A 13,133-nucleotide genomic window follows, 5' to 3' on the forward strand; every position below is an offset into this window, starting at 1 on the left:
TGGGATGAATTTGATTCCCAATACTTTCGGTGATATGGTGTATCTCAAGCCTGATGTATAAAAAAGACCAAGATGTTTTTTATAGCTATCAATCTTATTCAAGCTTACCTTGAAAGTATGAATGTGATTGTTGATGCTGGATGCTGGATCCTGTGAGAGTGCAAGTTATTTAGCACATTTTTCAAAAAGTACACTCCTGCTGCCCTACTACTGACTATTTATATCGACCATTAGGGGGGGTTTACTAAAACTGGTGCAAACCAAAGCTGTGCATAGTGACCAATCAGATTCTAGGTTTTATTGTCAAAGATTAATTAAACAAGTTGAAGTTAGAAGCTGATTGGTTACTGTGCACAGCTGCACCAGATTCTGTGTACATTTATGTAGTTTTGTGTTCCTCTGGCTCCTAATGATTAAGCACACATACTAATGTGTGAAATGCCACATTTGTCACATTGGGATGTTCAGCCAATAAACCTGAAATTTGATCACACCTGGAGTGCAGCCATTTCTTCTATGATTGATTTATTCAGTGGAATACAGAACTCTGATTAAGATAAAGGTGAAATGTCAGATTTCATCAAACTTGCAATACCTTTCAAAGCTCATTAATGCTTTTACCTGTTACCTAAAATTAATCCTATTCTTTCAATGGTCCCAAATTTTCAAAATATTTGATATGGGAACGCATAAAAGAAAGTTGGCTGTCATTCATTTTTAAAGGTGTATTTTCCAGGACTATATGGACTAGTCATATTTTTCTATGTAAGATCACTCCTACTTCGCATGTCAAAGTAGGTCTGAACCAGGTAAAAACTAAGAAAAGAAAAAAAAAAAACATATTTAATTTTTTTGAATTGTTTGTATTTTATTAGACATCTTAACTGGTTACATGCGGGGACAATATTGAAATTGTTCACATACATGGTAAAATCTGCTAGAAAATTACTTAGAACCCCCAAACATTATATATTTTCTAAAAGCAGAGGCCCTGGACAATAAAATGGTGGTTTTTGCAGTTTTTTACCTTAAAGATATGGATGAGCGAGTTTGGAGTGGAGAAACTTGACTGGCCTGCACAGAGTCCTGACCTTAACCCGATAGAACACCTTTGGGATGAATTAGAGCAGAGACTGCAAGTCAGGCCTCGTCCATATCAGGACTTGACCTCACAAATGCGCTTCTGGAAGAATGGTCAAAAATTCCCATAGACACACTCTTAAACCTTGTGGACAGCCTTCCCAGAAGAGTTAAATCTAGTATAGCTGCAAAGGGTGGGCCAACTCAATATTGAACCCTACAGACTAAGACTGGGATGCCCTTAAAGTTAATGTGCGTATAAAGGCAGGCATCCCAATACTTTTGACAATATAGTATATGTGAGAGTTAGCAAGAAGGATGTTCCAGCATCAGAAGCAAAGGTAGGTGTCGTATGCCACCTCGCAAGGCATTTAACTCGCAGGCTAGCCCCCGTCCGATGGGGCTATGTTGTGTATGTGCCGGACCTATGAGTGTGTTTGCATTTGCACAGCCGACCCAACCGCTTACAGCTGCTCGGGTCACTTTTACAGTAAAGCCATTTGCCAGCTGAAAAAAATTATACCAGGATCATGGTTGCAGCCATGATCCTGGTATAATCACTTGTTTTCAAGGCTTTATATATCTGGCCTCTGGGCTGGAAGCGCTAAAAGGATGAGTGTACTTTTAAACAAAAGGTCCTTATCCCCTAAACCTAAAACTAAGCTCTGTCCCACAGCTGCTCCTACAGTGCTTACATGCAAATCATCTTTGTGCTGGAGGCACCTGTGTGCAGTAGCTCCCCATAGACCTCTATAGGGTCATCTTCAAAGTGTCCCAAGCCCTTTGAAAGTCTGTGGAGATCTACTTTGTTTACAAACGTACTTATGCTGTAACCAACCTTTACCACTAGGTATGCTCACTGAATCTGATATGCTCATCCAAACCTAAAAGTGGAGCTACACCACCTCTTCCTTTTACCTCCCACTGAGCTCCTTTGGTCACTGAGGCGGCCTGTCAAATTGTTGAACTATTAGAGCGTTGGGGATTTGGGGTTGTTAATATCTCATAGTGAATAAACTCTTGAATTTCACATTTGTATATTGGGCCTCCAAAATCAGGAGCTTTGTAGAGGATAAAGTTTGATGTGCAGACATCTGTGGGTGCCTTCCCTAACACTGATGTTAGTTTACATGGACTATTGTAAGTATTTGCATTTAGAATTGCATTTCTTCTTTTTTTCACAGACCTCTATTGGATTAACACCCCGCATTTGTGAGGTAAGTTTATTTTTCTGTACAAATATATATTTCTATTGCATAGTAAGATGTAAGTTTATATTCTGTCAATAAAAATGTTATTACATTTCCTGTCTAAATATCTAGCATTGCTAGGTGGTGGCATGAGCTCCTGTCAGAATCTTAGCCTTTATTTACTGGGAATTGTATCATGGTGGACAGTAACGTGTTTGTCTCCCTAAGGGTCTCTTCTGCTATAATGCTGATCCCCTAGGCTCTGCATCCTCATGCCGGATAGAAGTGAGGTAAGGAGTTAGCAATATGTATGAACCACGATCCTGCATCTGTTTTATGTCATTTATTAGGTTCTCTTCCATAGTATTGTAAAATTTTAATGTATTTATTTAAGCTTCCTAGAAATTTACAATGAACGTGTCCGGGACTTGTTACATCAAGGAGACCAGAAGAAACCTTACACTTTACGGGTTCGGGAACACCCAGAAAAAGGGCCGTATGTACAAGGTATGCAAAGTTACGTGTATATTTGGGCTTCATTTTTTAAAGTGGTTGAAATAAAAACTTTCTATATCTGCTAATAGTTACTGGTCAGATTAACACCTGTCCTGGAAAATTACAGAATCTGAAAGTTCTGGGTTTGGTGGAGTAAAAGAGACAGCATAATAAGAACTATGTGTTTTTCTTTTTTTTTAAACCCACCATCTTTCCTTTTGGTAATCTTCTAAATCTCCCCCAAAATGACTGCATATATACTAGGATCATATATCAAGTCATTGCACAAGCATGGGATTGGAACCTCTGCTGGAAGAAAACTTCACTAACCAGACCTCTTTGCATTTTAATTCAATTTTAATTCTTCTACAAAGGGCAAAAATATATACAGTGTCTAACCTTTCCCCTGAAAGAACTTAGAATACAATGTGGCTACCATGGTCACACACATAAGGATCAATTTTGTCAAACTTCAATTGCTCTATCTTCTTCCTACAGAGCTACTTCTTATTCACCTCCTCTTTATGTGCAGTACACCTGCTTCTCCCCATTGATCCAGGGTGTTTATTCTGCTTGCCTGTTTCTTCTTCCTCAGTGCCAGCCCTTTACCTTGGTTCTTTGAGGATATCTGAGCTCCCCAGTATTACCAGCAAGTTTTAAATACTTCTTTTTACAGAGCAGATGTTGCAATTTTTGCAGTAAATCAATTGTATTTAAGATTTTCACGAAATTATCTAGTGTCTAAAGAATCCAAGTCATGTCAAAATAATGAATTTCATTATATGGCAAGATTTTAACTGCAATTTCAAGAATACTGAGATCGAATGAAGATTTTTAACCTCTTGCTATGCAAATCAATTTATTTATGTGTTAATCCTGTGCTGACCGTCCTGCGGCCCGGGAGCTGCATGCAGCCCTGTGGCACTTTTTTGTGCAGCCCTTGGAGTCCCTGTAGACACTAATCTGTGTTTACTTATTGCCCTGTTATAGCAATGATTTCTAGCAGTCTCATGCAACATGTTCCCGTTATGTAACTCTCCTAAAGCATGTCCTCAGTCTCCAACAAATCCTATAGCATGTTCACAAGTCCGCAGTCTCTGATTTCACTTGTATCTTGTCTGCAGTCTCTGGCTAGATTCTGTACCATGTCTGCAGTCTCTGACCATCCCCTGTATTAAGTCCACTGTATCTGACCATCTCTTGTATCATGTCCATAGTCTTTGACTATATTGTGCTGTGCATCTGCTGCCTCTGAATCTCAATATTCATGTAAGTGTATTTATGGCCCTTTGGTGCTTTTTGGAGCAATTGAGGCTCCCCATATCAAGAAAATTGAGCACCACTCTGTTACTCTATTTGGCACTAGGATAACGAGAATCTGTATAAATTCATACAATTTTGTATGCTTTGTGATATACTGCCACCTTGTGGCAAAAACTCTTATTGTGCTTACATTGCCTATAACCTTCCATGAACTCTGAACAGCAAGGAACACCTAAAGTTAACAAATATTTTCTATAATCTGTTGTTTACAGACCATTCTATGTTGGTTTTGATTTTTAAAGCTAAAGTAGTATAAAGTACAGTATAGTAGTTTGGGCTAGGGTGAAGAAGAGTTCTGGAAGGTTTGCTTGTTGCTATCTGTGAGCTCACTGAGGAGGTTTACCTGTGACACCAGAACAAGAAATGTAGGAAATGGATGTCACTGGGGCAGGAAACAAAGCAACACAAGCCTGATGGCAGTTACGAAGACTGGCCATACACTGTGAAAATTTCTGTCCTGTAACCTGACAGGGGAATCCCTCCTGCTTAGCCATTGTCTGCTTCCGGCGGGGGGGGGGGGAAGGAGGAAGCTGTCCCCACCAGGACTCAGAGAAGACAGTAATAATCGCTAGCGGCTATAGCAGCCGCTAGTGATAAATGCAAGAGGATCTGGCAGGCTGCTTGTACCCAAGTTGGTCGATCATCTTGGTACATTCAGCCTGCCCATTAAGGCTAGATTCACATCTATACATGTTGCTTTTGAGTGTTTTTTCTGTGCTTTCCATGGGTTTTTTACTGATTCTCCCGCAATTTGCGTTTTTTATGCTTTTTTTTTTTTAATTTGTTGTGCAAATTTTTAAATGCAAATCATGGCAAAATCACAGTAAAACCGCTTTACATGCTTTTCTGCAACTTCTCCATTGAAGTCTGTGAAACCAAAATAGCAAAAAAGCACAGTTTTGCATTTAAAACAGTCCCTGACCCTTTCTAAAAACGCAGAGGCACAAAAATGCATCTATAGGAACCCATGTTAAAAAAAAAAAAAAAATGTCCTGTGTTTCTGCAAAAAGCTTGAAAAAATGCATTGGTGTGAATAGAGCATTACAGTTTGAATCTGGGCCGGTTCAGCAGGAACCCTGTATGGCCTGCCTTACCCTAATAAATAGAAGTCTTTTTGTTGGTGCGTCTACCTTTGCTGGAAGACTTTCCTCTGACTTCCTGCTTGATGTCCCTGTGTCACCAGAACAGTAAGTTAGAGGAAATGTTTCTAATAGGGACACCAGCGGCACTAAAAAAATCATTCAGAATCAAAGTAGTACTAAAAGCTCAGTGTTTTTACTTCATTGTATTCACATCATAAACGTAAATGCTCCAGTTCAATTAGAACCCCCCCCATCCCCAAACACCTACCTACCAGAGCCGGGTCCTCCACGATGGGCGCTGTTCCCTGAATCTCCTGTTTGTGGGGGAGAGGTGAGCGTTTGTCTCCTACAGCTGACTGTCATGAGCTGGGAGGAGGGAGCATTTTATAGAAGCAGGCTATACTTTAGACGTCTGACTTTCCTGAACAAAGAAAGGAATTGGTTTAGTATTATTAAAGGTTGGAGGTGAGCTTTAATACAAAATTCACTTTGATGTTTTCAGGTACATTTACAATTTAGATAATTTCTTGTAAATGCGTTTCTTTGAACTTATGTCATGTTTATTTATGATGCTTGCATACATTTGTTCAGAGTTTCTAGTTAGCTGTACGTAACTATTTATTTTTACAATACAGGGTTATCCCAGCATGTAGTCACCAGTTATGAACAAGTTGTAGCCTTGCTGGAGGAAGGAATGGAGAACAGGTACATTGATGATGTGCAACATACATGCCTGCCCTTCTGTTTCAAAGTCTGAAGCACTACTTTTGTTAATGTTTTTCATACTTTTATTTAACTCTTTTTACTTCCTGCGCTCACACTTCGCTGAGTGCAGCTTCCCCTTAGTCTGGAGTCTATCCAGCTAGTTCACTTCTGGTACTTTAATCACAGAGATCATTTAAAAACTGTGACCTATTTTTGTTTTATTGAGTTCTTATGCATTATTTAAAGTTGTTTACAGACAGGGCTCATAATGACTTTTCTTTTCTTCTTTAATTAATTTTCTACAAAAATGGAGGAACAATCAGAGTCAAAAACCTCTGTTCACTAAGCAATAGGGAATACCCTGTGATGTGTATTACTCTGGTCTAGCCACATCTGGAGTATGCCGTCCAGTTCTAGGCACCGGTCCTCAGGAAGGATGTGCTGGAACTGGAGAGAGTCCAGAGAAGGGCAACAAAGGTAATAAAGGGACTGGAGGATCTCAGCTATGGGGAAAGACTGCAAGCATTGAACTTATTCTCTCTGGAGAAGAGACGCCCGAGACGGGAAATTATATTAATGTACAAATACTGTACTAGTGACCCTAGCATAGGAAACAAACTATTCAGTGAAAGGGAATAATATAAAAGGACTTGTGGCCATTTTCTAAAATTAGAAGAGAAGCGGTTTAACCTTAAACTGCGTAAAGGGTTCTATACCGCCAGAGCGGTAAGGACGTGGAACTCTCTTCCACAAGCAGTGGTATCAACGAGGAGCATCGATTTGTTTTAAAAAACTATTAGATGGGCACCTTAACGACCACAACATACAGGGGTATTCGAGGTACTATTGACATAAACACCAACACACACACGCTCATCATAGGTTGAACCGGATGGACTGGTGTCTTTTTTCAGCCTCCCTAACTATGAAACTATGTGTTATCAAGGCAGATTTTTATTGCAGTGTTTTACTCATGATGTGACACATGAGCTTGTTCTTGAATAGCATTGCAGTAAATGTAAAGATTCTTAAAATTTAAATTGGCCAGCCTAAAAGGGGGTTATAGCAACTACACCAACTCTTTCTAACTCCCCTAAAAACTGCGGAGATATGATATAATTCTTATTCCTATAGGAAATGCTTTATTTTCAATGGACTTGCATCATGAAAAGGAGCAGTGAAGCACAATCACGGTGTTACAGGCAATATGCACACTAGCATTTTTTTATAAGCTCAAAAAACGCTAGAAAAAAAACCGCTAGATTAAAAATGCTGATAATAGCAATTTTTTGCTGACTTGTAGTAGTGTTTTAGTAACTTTTGGAAGCTTTTAGGAGCGTTTCCGTTTTATTAGCCTTTTTACAGTACATGGAGAAAAAAAATGCTCGAAAAAGGATTTTAGTAGTCTTTAGAAGCATTTAGGAGCGTTTAGCATTTTTTTTTCTGCTGGAAAAACGCTCCAAAAAACTCTACAAAAACTATTTTTTTTCTGCTCCTAGATACTGAAGCTCAAAAAATGCTAATAGCCTAAATTAGTGTGCATGGACATATAGGATAACATTATTTAGCTTCTAGGAGCAGAAAAAATGCTAACAGCTTCTAGGAGCTTAAAAAAACATTAGTGTGCATTAAGCCACAAAGCAGAGAAAATGAGCAAATATGGCTGCCCCTATGCAGATATATAAATCCAACTATACATATAAACAAGGGGGATATTTACTAAAACTGGTGCACACAGAATCTGGTGCAGCTGTGCATTAGTAACCAATCAGCTTCTAATTCTTATTGTCAAAGCCGAATTAGAAAATTCAAAGTTAGTAGCCGATTGGTTACTATGCAAAGTTGCACCAGATTCTGTGTACTCCAATTTTAGTAAATCAACCCCAAGGTGTTTTAAAAGAATGAATGTGCACTAAAAATTTAATTTCTTTCAAGATGATCTCTTTTACCCATGTACAGTGCCTTGCGAAAGTATTCGGCCCCCTTGAACATTGCGACCTTTTGCCACATTTCAGGTTTCAAACATAAAGATATAAAACTGTAATTTTTTGTGAAGAATCAACAAGTGGGACACAATCATGAAGTGGAACGAAATTTATTGGATATTTCAAACTCTTTTAACAAATAAAAAACTGAAAAATTGGGCGTGCAAAATTATTCAGCCCCCTTAAGTTAATACTTTGTAGCGCCGCCTTTTGCTGTGATTACAGCTGTAAGTCGATTGGGGTATGTCTCTATCAGTTTTGCACATCGAGAGACTGAAATTTTTGCCCATTCCTTCTTGCAAAACAGCTCGAGCTCAGTGAGGTTGGATGGAGAGTTTTTGTGAACAGCAGTTTTCAGTTCTTTCCACAGATTCTCGATTGAATTCAGGTTTGGACTTTGACTTGGCCATTCTAACACCTGGATATGTTTATTTGTGAACCATTCCATTGTAGATTTTGCTTTATGTTTTGGATCATTGTCTTGTTGGAAGACAAATCTCTGTCCCAGTCTCAGGTCTTTTGCAGACTCCATCAGGTTTTCTTCCAGAATGGTCCTGTATTTGGCTCCATCCATCTTCCCATCAATTTTAACCATCTTCCCTGTCCCTGCTGAAGAAAAGCAGGCCCAAACCATGATGCTGCCACCACCATGTTTGACAGTGGGGATGGTGTGTTCAGGGTGATGAGCTGTGTTGCTGTTATGCCAAACATAATGTTTTGCATTGTTGCCAAAAAGTTTGATTTTGGTTTCATCTGACCAGAGCACCTTCTTCCACATGTTTGGTGTGTCTCCCAGGTGGCTTGTGGCAAACTTTAAACAACACTTTTTATGGATATCTTTAAGAAATGGCTTTCTTCTTGCCACTCTTCCATAAAGGCCAGATTTGTGCAGTATACGACTGATTGTTATCCTATGGACAGAGTCTCCCACCTCAGCTGTAGATCTCTGCAGTTCATCCAGAGTGATCATGGGCCTCTTGGCTGCATCTCTGATCAGTCTTCTCCTTGTATGAGCTGAAAGTTTAGAGGGACGGCCAGGTCTTTGTAGATTTGCGGTGGTCTGATACTCCTTCCATTTCAAGATTATCGCTTGCACAGTGCTCCTTGGGATGTTTAAAGCTTGGGAAATCTTTTTGTATCCAAATCCGGCTTTAAACTTCTCCACAACAGTATCTCGGACCTACCTGGTGTGTTCCTTGTTCTTCATGATGCTCTCTGCGCTTTAAACGGACCTCTGAGACTATCACAGTACAGGTGCATTTATACGGAGACTTGATTACACACAGGTGGATTCTATTTATCATCATTAGTCATTTAGGTCAACATTGGATCATTCAGAGATTCTCACTGAACTTCTGGAGAGAGTTTGCTGCACTGAAAGTAAAGGGGGCTGAATAATTTTGCACGCCCAATTCTTCAGTTTTTTATTTGTTAACAAAGTTTTAAATATCCACTAAATTTCGTTCCACTTCATTATTGTGTCCCACTTGTTGTTGATTCTTCACAAAAAATTACAGTTTTATATCTTTATGTTTGAAGCCTGAAATGTGGCAAAAGGTAGCAAAGTTCAAGGGGGCCGAATACTTTTGCAAAGCACTATATATATATATATATATATATATATATATATATATATATATATATATATAGTGCTGTATTGTACTGTTTTACCTATCAATTAATGTGATCTCCTTTATTAACTAAAGGTATTCAAGATGCAACTTAAAGGATGGCTTAAATCCCTTCATTTGGCTTTATACATTGCAGTGCCTACCAGGGTTGGGCTGTATATCACGTCTACAGAAGGCATGCAAAGACCTGATCAGTAGTCCAATGGCCAACTGAAGGAGTGCACAGAGCTGGCTGACAATATTGCTGCAAATTGCAAGACAGTAGCTTAGCGTTGTCATTCTAAACACGGAGTGCCATTAACTGTTGCTCTGGAAGCCCACATCGTGGATCTAGAGAACACAGTGACAAGACTGCGTGGCATCTACAACCTGGAAAGGAGCTTGGACTTTACCCATCAGGCGCTGGCAGGGGTCAGCATAGAGGAGGAAGGAATAGAGGAGACGCAAGCAGCAGAGGTACGCAGCTGGGTGACTGTTAGGAATGTTAGGGGGAGGAGAGTCAGGGAGGCCAGTCCTGAGTTGGTACACCCTAACATGTTTGCCGAGTTGCAGGTTGAGGGGGATATCAACTCAGGGGTGGCAGAGCTGGAGCACGCGCCCTCCCCCAGCTGCCAGGGGAGGGACGGCTCCAGGAAGAAGGGGGGCCGTAACGCAGGAAAGGTTAGACAGGTTGTGGTAGTTGGGGACTCAATTATCAAGAGGACAGAGAGGGAAATCTGTAAAAAAGATCGCGTGAACCGAACAGTTTGTTGTTTACCGGGCGCCCGAGTTCGACACATCGCAGATCTGGCAGACAGATTGTTGGGCGGGGCTGGGGATGACCCAGCGGTCATGGTGCATGTGGGCACTAATGACAAAGTTAAAGGTAGGTGGAGGATCCTTAAGAACGATTTCAGGGACTTAGGTAATAGATTGAGGAAAAGGACCTCCAAGGTGGTTTTCTCTGAAATACTGCCTGTACCTCGAGCCACACAGGAGAGGCAGAAGGAGCTTAGGGAAGTTAACAAGTGGCTGAGGAATTGGTGTAGGAAGGAGGGGTTTGGGTTCCTGGAGAACTGGGCTGACTTCTCAGTCGGCTACCGGCTCTTTAGTAAGGATGGGCTGCACCTTAATGGGGACGGTACAGCTCTTTTGGGGAGAAAGATGGCCACCGAGTTGGAGGGGCTTTTAAACTAGGAGACGGGGGGGAGGGCTCAGAAATAGAATCAGTCAGGAGGGAGCAGAGGACTGAAGGCAGTTGTAGGGTCAATAGCGACAGTAGGTCAACAACATCAATTGGCGGGTCTGTGCGGGAGAACAGCAGACCAAACAGAAATAAACAAAACCGCCAATCACGTTTAACTTCCGTAAAACTAAGAGGGGTATATGCTAATGCCAGGAGCCTAGCTAATAAGATGGATGAGTTGGACATGTTAGTACATGAGGAGGACATAGACCTTGTGGGAATAACGGAGACTTGGTTCGACCCCTCACATGACTGGCTGGCCAATATCCAAGGGTATTCGGTGTACCGGAAGGACAGGGTTGGTAAAAGAGGGGGAGGGGTATGTCTCTATGTCAAGAACAATATAAAGGTGCTAGAAAGGAGTGACATTACGGATGGGATGAGCATGGATTTAGAATCTGTGTGGGTTGAACTCGATAGGGAAGAAGATAAGGGAAAAGTAGTTGTGGGGGTTTGCTATAGGCCACCTAACCAAGGGGAGGAGGTAGAGCTGGAATTTTTAGCACTAATAGGTAAAGCGGCAAAACTAGGATCAGTCATCATATTGGGGGACTTCAATTATCCCGACATTGACTGGGAAGAGGGGACTGCACACTCGCATAAGGCCCGGCTATTCACGGAAACCTTACAGGATAACTACATGTCGCAGTTGGTGGATTCCCCTACTAGAGAGAATGCTATCCTGGATCTATTGATCACTAATGACCCAGACATAATCTCGGAGGTAGGAGTCCAGGACAACCTGGGCTCTAGCGATCACAGGATGATCACATTTAGTATAAATAACAATATAAAAAGGCAAGTGGGGAACATAAGAACCCTAAACTTCAGAAGGGCAGACTTTCCAAAATTGTACTCATTGATGGAAAGGGTAAACTGGGACCAAACCCTGGGATCACTGACCACAGAGGAAAAATGGGAATGCTTTAGAACAATATTAAGCAAAGGCATCTTGCAGTGCATTCCTATGGGGAATAAATTTAGAAGAGACAAAGCCAAACCTGGCTGGCTAAACCGTAGCGTTAAAAAACTTATTAGGGGAAAAAAATTGGCCTTCAAGAAATATAAATCAGAGGGCACTGTATTGGCCTTCCAGCAATACAAGGAGGAAAATAAGAAGTGTAAACACGAAATCAAGATGGCTAAAATCAACTTTGAGAGACAAATAGCGGAGGATAGTAAAAAAAACCCAAAGAAATTCTTTAAATATATCAACAGCAAAAAAACTAGGGCAGAGCATATTGCACACATAATTAGCGATGATGGGAGGATGGTTACAGAGGACACTGAAAAAGCAACCGTGCTGAATTCTTTTTTCTCGTCAGTCTTTACGCAGGAAAAGGAAGGGTACACTGACCATGACTGTATGGTTAGTAGTAATACACAGGACTTGCCACTATGGCTAACAGAGGGGGAAATCAGGGAAAGACTGGATAAACTTAACACAAACAAATCACCAGGCCCGGATGGCGTACATCCGAGAGTGCTCAAGGAACTCAGTATGGTTATATCTAGACCACTGTTCCTGATCTTTGCTGACAGTATTAGGACAGGAGATGTACCAGGGGATTGGAGGAAGGCTAACGTGATTCCGATATTCAAAAAGGGCCAGAGACATATCCCGGGAAATTATAGGCCTGTCAGTCTGACATCAATAATATGTAAACTTTTGGAGGGGATGATAAGGGACTATATCGTAGAGTATGCTAAAGACAACAACATCATCAGTAGTAACCAGCACGGGTTTACAAATGGGCGATCTTGTCAAACCAATCTCTTAGCATTCTACGAGGAAGTGAGCTGTGAGCTAGATAGGGGGAGACCAGTGGATGTGGTGTACTTGGATTTCGCTAAGGCGTTTGATACAGTTCCCCACAAGCGCTTAATTTATAAAATAAGGTCTGCAGGTATCGACAGCAGGGTTTGCTCTTGGATACGGAATTGGCTAAAAGGCCGTGTCCAAAGGGTAGTAATAAACAGCGCATACTCAGACTGGTCTGAGGTAGTAAGCGGGGTGCCCCAGGGCTCAGTCCTGGGACCAACCTTGTTCAATTTATTCATAAACAGCATTGAGGAAGGGATCAGTAGTTCGTTATCAGTTTTTGCAGATGACACAAAATTGGCCAGGGCAATAACTGCACAGCATGAAGCAGATATCCTACAGAATGACCTGGACAAAATTACGGAGTGGGCAACGACATGGCAAATGAGGTTTAATGTGGAGAAGTGTAAGGTTTTGCTTTTGGGGACCAAAAACATAAAAACACAATACACGTTAGGAGGGGAACCCTTGGGGGAATCAAAAATGGAGAAAGATCTGGGAGTCTTAGTTGATGATAGATTAGGCAACAGCATGCAATGCCAAGCGGCAGCTTCCAAAGCCAACAGAATATTAGCATGCATAAAGAAAGGGATGT

At 41.0% G+C, this 13,133-nt stretch overlaps 1 protein-coding gene across 1 annotated transcript in view; it reads left to right on the plus strand.

Annotated features, from left to right (window-relative positions):
• STARD9 (StAR related lipid transfer domain containing 9) overlaps nucleotides 1-13,133 on the plus strand; it is a 297,129-nt gene that overhangs the window by 161,277 nt on the left and 122,719 nt on the right. The window contains exons 5-8 of the mRNA XM_082274962.1: nucleotides 2,265-2,297; nucleotides 2,499-2,560; nucleotides 2,665-2,777; nucleotides 5,806-5,875. Coding sequence (XP_082131088.1) covers nucleotides 2,265-2,297; nucleotides 2,499-2,560; nucleotides 2,665-2,777; nucleotides 5,806-5,875 — 278 coding nt within the window. The remainder of the gene's footprint in view (nucleotides 1-2,264; nucleotides 2,298-2,498; nucleotides 2,561-2,664; nucleotides 2,778-5,805; nucleotides 5,876-13,133) is intronic.

Source organism: Pelophylax lessonae, assembly GCF_965119305.1.
Source record: "Pelophylax lessonae genome assembly, chromosome: 13".
Taxonomy (NCBI): Eukaryota; Metazoa; Chordata; class Amphibia; order Anura; family Ranidae; genus Pelophylax; species Pelophylax lessonae.